The 7,979-nt window shown below is 34.9% G+C and overlaps 1 protein-coding gene across 1 annotated transcript; it reads left to right on the forward strand.

Annotated features, from left to right (window-relative positions):
* Positions 1-4,885: 4,885 nt before the first annotated feature.
* On the forward strand, positions 4,886-7,678 carry LOC132707308 (uncharacterized). The gene is made up of 2 exons (XM_060679105.1): positions 4,886-5,342; positions 6,685-7,678. Exons 1-2 carry the CDS (start codon positions 5,168-5,170, stop codon positions 7,218-7,220), a joined length of 711 nt encoding a protein of 236 aa, XP_060535088.1. The 5' UTR covers positions 4,886-5,167; the 3' UTR covers positions 7,221-7,678.
* Positions 7,679-7,979: the final 301 nt, after the last annotated feature.

Here is a 7,979-nt window from a genome sequence, read left to right on the forward strand (position 1 = left end):
TGTGTGATTCGCTCCTCAAACGTCAAGAAAATGATCCATTTTTGAAGCGGATTATTACTGGGACGAAAAATGGGTTGTATACAACAATGTTAAACGCAAGAGGTCATGGAGCAGAAAAGATGAACCGGCTCAAAGCGTGTCAAAAGCCAACATTCACCAAAAAAAGGTGATGCTCTCCGTTTGGTGGGATGTCAAAGGAATCGTTTTTTTTGAGCTTTTGCCGGACAATACAACGATTAATTCAGAAGTCTATTGTCATCAACTGGACAAATTGAATGATTCACTTAAAGAGACGAGGCTCGAATTAATCAACAGGAAGGGTGTAGTGTTCCACCAGGATAATGCGAGACCTCACACAAGTTTGGTCACTCGCCAAAAACTTTTACAGCTTGAATGGGACGTACTGCAACATCCACCATATTCTCCAGATCTGGCGCCTTCCGACTACTATTTGTTCCGGTCCCTGCAAAATTTTTTGGATGGCAAAACCTTTACCTCAAATGGACCAGAATGGCCAATATATAATTTAATAAAATATTTATTCATTATACGAAAACTGTCTTTCATGTTCCCCAAAAAAAAACGGAATGACTTTCCGAACAACCCAATAGTATCGAAAAGCGAAATAAATATCTATCTATCTATCTATTATTAAAACGAAAACGAATAAATCTGTGAGAAATTGAAAATGAAAATTGAAGGTTTTGACTCAAAATCATTAACTTAAACAAATGTCATTTAAAAAAAAGTAGGTTTGCTCTATACTCGTAAAAAGCATTGGTATAATCGGAATATAAAATGCTCAGGTTTGAATCTAAACACATTATTAACTCGTCAAACGAAAACATTATTTTCTAATAAAAAATAGAAAAAATATTTTTTATTTTTTTATTTTTTTTATTTTATAGTGCGACCAAATAACTGACAGCAATAAAAGAAACAGGCGATTCGACAGAGCTAAGAGACATTGTGAAAAATGTACTTCATATAAAGTATGTAATGAAAATGGAGTAAAAATTCGGTTATAAAAATTCAAATCGAACAAACTTAAATGAGCTTCCCTAAATCTATTAAGGAATAAACTTAATCCTAAAGAGCCTTTTGGTTATGTTAGCGTACCTTCCTTTAATATTATGGGAGAACGCTGACAATTAAAGCTTGCGATTAGACCATGTGTTATATTTTTTCTGCTCCCGTCTGTAAAATGCCGATCTAGCGGGCGGGAAGCCTCACTTAACCATGTCAGTTTCGTGTCCTACGAATCCGGGCGACATCGGACATTTCCGGAATATTACCGCACGGGTTTGGGAGCAATCGGATGTTTTCGGAGATATTTCCCACGCCTTGAATTTTGACGTTTGTCAATTCTGACGGTCATGTCAGTGAATGTATTCGTGTTTTGCGAAAATGTACCCAAAAGCTAACGGTCCGCTACGCTCCACTACGCTCCGCTCGTGTCAAATAAACTCGTGAGTCAAATGCCGTTTACCACACTTATTGCATAAGAGACTACTATATTTAGTTTTACTGTTTGGCAACACTTCATTGCAGATTTATTTTAGGTTTAATATTATTAAGAAAGCAATAAACCACCTACGTGACAGTCCTCACCTCGGCCAAACTCATTTTTGATTTGATTATTTCATCTCGCAGACAATAAAGATTCCAGACAGCAGAGAACATTTCTCTGCATTCGGTTAGCCTCCATAATAATTTTATCAAAATGCAGCCGAAATGTCCAAGGACTGTAAAAAATGAACTTTCCTTCACTTCGCTAAACCATTTCAGTACTGAATTATTATCGCAGAATTGTAATTTATTAAATAATTTACCAGGTTACCATACAAGATCCTCTTGAGTTTTCTTATGGAATTTGAAGCGCTTCGAAGTAATGACTTTTGAGAGCATAGAGCCTCAAAGTCTACCTACCCATAGGTTTACGAATTATTATAAAGTAAATTCAACTACCCTTTAATAGTCAGTTTCTATGGCGTTTATGTTGAACGGTGTAATTTGTTGATATATGTGATTTAACGGAGCAACATTGTACGAAGAAATTGCTTATATTTCTATATAGCTTTATTCCATGGAAACTTCCATTAATAATTGATTAGGTTGATAGTCATGATGACTCTGTGGGAGTTATTTTGTCCGAGTTTCGATGGTAAAGTAATAATCCACTTGCTTACCTGTTCAAGGCATCGAACCTGATCGAAACCAAAGCAAAATAGTCCATTATCCATTCTAAGGTAATATGTTTCATGTTTTTCTGTTAAATAATAGTATATTATGCAACATGTACGGTAAACGGCATTTGAATCAGGAGGTTATTTGACACGAGCGGAGCGTTTAATAAACGAGTGACTTAACCGAACCGAACGTGTTGCATACTATACTTTTTCTACGACCGTTAGTTTTTGGGTACATTTTCGCAAAACAACACCAATAAATTCACTGATATGACCGTCAGAATTGAAAAACGTCAAAATTCAAGGCATGGGAAATACCTCCGAAAACGTCCGATTGCTCCCAAACCCGTGCGGTAAAATCCCAGAAATGTCCGAAGTGTGTCGCATCACCAAAACTACCCCTTTCAGCAACACGTCGATTCGTTGAAATAAAAGGCAGTATTTTTACACACAACCCTTTAATTCAGTAAACTCACCAAATTAGTAAAAAAACAAGTAACGAAAAAAAGTATGTAGAATAACACATATAGATAATTAGTGATAAGTTATAAATTCTACAAGCAAAGCCTCGAATTCGTAAAAAAGAACACGTCGGAAAAAATTGGCTTTCGATGAGCAAATCTTTAACGATATTAAAGTCCTAAAATTCAGTTTTCTAAAAAGTAAAAAGAAAAACACATCTGTTTAACTCAATACCTACTTCAAAAGCCACTTGAACCATCCCCTAAAACTTTGACTTTTGAATAGGATTGACAAAAAACATGTGCATCTTAAACTGAAATTCCTCTTATTCTAAAAAATACCATAAAATTGTTCCCTATAACAAAGTGGCTCGGAGTCGCGGGAAACGAATCTGTAAAGTGACGCTTCCCGCACGCTAGATCGGTGTGTAATTAGGAATTTTACAGACGGGAGTAGAAAAACGTTTTTTTTTATTTACAAAATCTAAGATGAAGTAAAAAATTAAAAAGTTGCTGAGCTGCTGAGATACTGAAAATTGTTTCGACTACTTTTGAAAATGTAAACAACAAGCTTATTGGTCTGTAACTTAAAATCGTTTGGCCGATTTGAAGTAGGCAAAAAAAAATCATGGACGAATGACGTGACCGTCAAGCAAACCTCGAAATACCCCAAATCTACTGAAAACATCCGATCGCTCCCAAACCCCGGTAAAGTAGCGTAAAATGAATTTTTCTTTATAATCCGACATATTTTAAAATTCGTAAAATTCTGGATTATTTCATATAATTCTATAAAACAAGTAGTAATTGTCGGAATAGTTCTAAAAGCAGTTTGTTTCTTGTATCAAAACAATAATCGAAAAAAATGTACAACGCGGATGGGTCGCAATTAAGACTCAGTCCTAGTGTAGGGCGAAATCGGCCTGCCGACGGAAAAAAACTCGCTTCCTAGTTTCCACCACACACACGACGCTGGCGGAAGGGTCTTTGAAGGTTCGAGCGCTATATTGTTTTATTAACTTTATATGTGTCCCGTTGATTAATGGAATGGAGTGTGGACGAATATAAAGTAGGAAAAAAAGTGCTCGTAGAAAAATGGTGAATTGATGGAAGAAGAACATTGGGAAGCTTGGACCAAGAACAGAAATATTTTCTATATGTTGACGTTTTACGTTTACGATGCCAGTGAACAGTACGATCTAAAAATGAACATAAATAAAACCAACTTCCCGATATTAAGTAAACAATACATCCGCCGGAAGAAACGATAATGGATCCAATGTCAAGGGAATAAATGCTGAAAAAAAAGAACTTTAAACTTTATCAAAATGCCAACACTGTTTAAAAGTCACAATTTGGACTAGAACATCAAAGTCTATGTTACGTACTCCCGACACTCTTATACGAAGTCGAGTCATTGAGAATGACAGAAAATAGAAATATGATAAGATAAAAATAAAAATGATAAACGCCTGAAAGATATGCTCCAGGAGAAAATTTATGACCCAGGAGTCGTAAGATATCACAGTTGAAGAACTTAAGAAGTTGGATTCCCAAAACAACCACTGAATTATTCAGAGCAGCCGTTCGTTGTAGCCACCATAATAATCATTTTTGGGAACGAATGGTCACTTGAAGAAGAAAGAAAAGAGATATGTTTGCTTTAAAACTTGTATTCTTTATCTGTAAAGTAATACGCTGCCATTTGTTTCGTCGGGAGAAGAGAAATTGACAAAAACGCAGGTTGGATCTATTCCGCTGGCTATCTATATGGGTTAGTTGCGCTCGAAAATTCCGCTTTTATTCCGAGATGTGTGAGATAGGACTTATCAATTGTGTTGCATCTCCGGCGATCTACTCGACGGGTGTTTACCTCACTGGAAATTAAATTCAAACACCGATATTCGCACAGTCACAACTTGGAAATGAACTACGTAGGATATACGTCAAATCCGTCATAAATCTTAATTGCTTTACCAAATTTTGTAAAATAAGTCGAAATTTCGAGTCGATTTAAGGAATACGTCAAAAACAGTCAAAATTCGAGTTATTTTACGGAGCTCCGTAAAAAAAGTCGGTATCCCGAGTTGATTTACGAAATTCTGTGAAATAAATAAAAGAGTTGCTCATTACCCTTCTTTTTCTTGATTTTAAATCGCATAAAATGAAATAAAACGCAAACCCAAAATGTCTTAAAATTCCCAAAAAATATATACCAAGGCAAAAAGGATTAATGTTAAATGCCGGTAGATCCGAGTCAGTTGTTTTGCGCATGTTCAAAGCTTCGGCACCGAAATTTACTTGGGTGTCCGTGTCCCAGTGGCGAACGATATCATTCGGAAATTCCACCGTACGGGATTTGTCGGTCGATTTTAGCGTCGTGCGAACGTTGCGTCCCGTTGTGGAAAATCGAATCGCTTGACAGTGACGCGTGGCAGCTGATCTTCCTCGCACGATTCGATAGATTTAACGTGTCCCGAAACGGTTTCGTTTTGTCTACGAATAATTATAACGGCGATGCACATTAAAACCGAACAGCTTATAAGTTTAGTAGAAACCCATCCAGCCGTATGGGATAAGACTTTGAACGTATACAGAAGTAAAAATGCGAAATTGGCGGCATGGCGAGATATCTGCACCCAACTCTTTGATGATTTCGACGAAATGTCTCATGTAGAACGTCAAAACTGTGGTAAGTTTTTGCGATTCGACACTATCGCTAGTTTCACTAAGAGATGAAATAAAAATAAGCACTTTTCGAAAGATCTCGGAAATTTTCAGGTTATCATCAAGAATGAAACATCAAATTTCGTCAATTAGGTTTGACAATTTATCACATAGTGTACACATTCTAAACACAGGTTTTATATACCTAAGGCGATTTCTGACGATTTTACCTAACAACGTATTTCAGTTAGTTAATGTGACTAAAAAAAGTTATATCTGACAAACGGCAGAAATCCACAAGTAATGGATAAAACGGAGGCACAATTATTTTCGGTTGAGTGCAATATGTATTATGTCTAATATAAGAACGACAAAAAAACGAAAACGTAGCACACCTATAAATAATAATAAAAATTAAAAGTTAAATTTTAAAATATCATAGTAATGATTTCTTTGCTTTCCGATATTTTGTCTGATTTTGCCCCATTTCTTGTGTTAACAATCGAAAAATAAAATATAAAGATACAAACAACTAAACAGCTGGCTTACCTAACCTCACTAAAAATCGCCTCTTTTTATTTAGTAGTAACACAGAATACTTTGGTTAGGATGTAGCTTTCGGCATTTTGTCGAGTCCAGAAGATGTTTATAAGCATTTTCCAACTTTTGACCGTTTAAAAAATTGTTTTGAAATTTGTTTATTTCCCTCAGTTATATCAAGTTGTTATGCTGCAATCCGTATGCAATAAAGCTAATCGTGAATTAAAAAGCACATTGAACTGAGATGGCTTTTACTTGATGAAAATCCATTTATCAAAATAAATAAGAACTAAAAGTTCAGATTTTCACGAAATTATATATTATGACATGACAATTGTTTCGACAACACCGTGTCTTTATCAAATGTTGATAAAGATAAAGATAAAGACACGGTGTTGTCGAAACAATTGTCATGTCATAATATATAATTTCGTGAAAATCTGAACTTAGTTCTTATTTATTTTTTTAAAAAGCACATAGTATAAAAGAAATTAAAAATAACTGATATCAGAAAAATTGTCGAGCATGTTATATGTTATATATGCATAAGAGACAATAAAAGCGATTTCTTCAAAACGAAAAATTGATTTATTTTATCCTGGCTTTATTACTAGAAAACTAAAATAAATAATTTTTAAAATTAATTTTTCCTAGTTTTTCCAATGGTATCAAAATGTTTTGCAGTCTTCGGGTGCTCACCATCAACTTTCATTAAGATATCGATTAAAATTATGTTACTAATACTCTAGTTGTTACATCACTTAATGGAACTTTTATTTTTGTAGTTTTTGTTTTCTTATACACCAAAAATACTATTCTTGTTTTAGAGAAGCAGGTTGTAAAGAAATGGACATATATTCGGGATGCCTGGACAAAAGCGTTAAAAAAATACGGCCAGCCCTCTCGCACCTCCACTAAACCTACCAGGTTATACATTCACCATAAGCAGATGTCGTTCCTAAAAAAAGTCACCAACTTCACACAGGGTAGTCACAGAAATTTCTACAGCGATGACGACGAAACTGTGGAAGAAAACGGGTTTGATTTAGAACCAAACAGTGAAGATGAGTCGTATAATGAAAGCGAGAAAGATATAAAACCATTTAATTTTGAGCTCGCTAATTATGTCCCAAGGAATCGGTCAACGAGCAACGGTGACGAAAAGATCGCGACATTCATAGATTGTCAAACAAATTTCGGTAACAAGTCCGATGAAGATCTTAACAGATATATGTTGTTTTTTAAAAGCCTTCTGCCGTCATTGTCATTGCTTGATGACGATGATTGTCTAGAGTTTCAGGGTAGTGTAATAAGATTGTTGCAGCAGATAAAGTCCAAAAAGAAAAAGACAACTGGCCGGTAACCATGATATGACTAGACAGCTCACTATAATTACATTGCGCTAGTGTGCAAGCTGGAGCGACTCCATTCATTGTATTTGAAATAAATATTATAATGCTGAGTGCATTACTATTAACGCACCCTTTATCGTACCCATACGTGTTTATCTTTGATCTCTTCCTTGTTATCAATTGAATTTTTAGTTAATTGTTCTATGTAATATTAAGGAATGCACTTCTATACCCCGGTGATAACATATCGTGGTCTAAAATTTAGTTTATTTTTTTTACCGAAATATGATATCTATCTCTAACGAAAGAGATAGCTGAAATTTTGGTTTGCAGCCTTTTAATATTAATTAATATTAATGATTTCGACCTGTCACTAAAATACTGTAGTGTTTAATAGATACCAGTTTTATGCTTAAATTGAGAGTTATTGCAGTTCGGATAGATACAAATTAAAAACGTGAACGTTTAACCTGGCACCATATAAATTTACTCCAAACTTTATAGCTACTGAATATATAGAAGCCACGAGTATTTTATAATACAGGAATTTTTGAAGCTTCCATGAGAAAAAAATGTTGAGGAGGACCAAATAAGACGCGCTATTTCAAATCTTGTTTTCAACTAACCTATTCTTTCGACTTTGAACAATCGACATGGCCGCTGGTAGTTTATAATTCGACAGTTTTCCGTTTGGGTATATGGCATTTTTTCAGCAGTGTTTCAGTTTTCATAAAAAAAGTGTGGTAATCACTATTTAGAAGGAAAATTAT

The sequence above is a fragment of the Cylas formicarius genome, unplaced genomic scaffold, assembly GCF_029955315.1.
Source record: "Cylas formicarius isolate icCylForm1 unplaced genomic scaffold, icCylForm1.1 PGA_scaffold_10__41_contigs__length_53128322, whole genome shotgun sequence".
Taxonomy (NCBI): Eukaryota; Metazoa; Arthropoda; class Insecta; order Coleoptera; family Brentidae; genus Cylas; species Cylas formicarius.

Coding starts and splice junctions, on each gene's coding strand:
- LOC132707308 (XM_060679105.1), top strand. CDS start 5,168: ATGCACATTAAAACCGAACAGCTTATAAGTTTAGTAGAAACCCATCCA. Junction 5,343..6,684: donor TGTAGAACGTCAAAACTGTG/GTAAGTTTTTGC, acceptor TTCTTGTTTTAG/AGAAGCAGGTTGTAAAGAAA.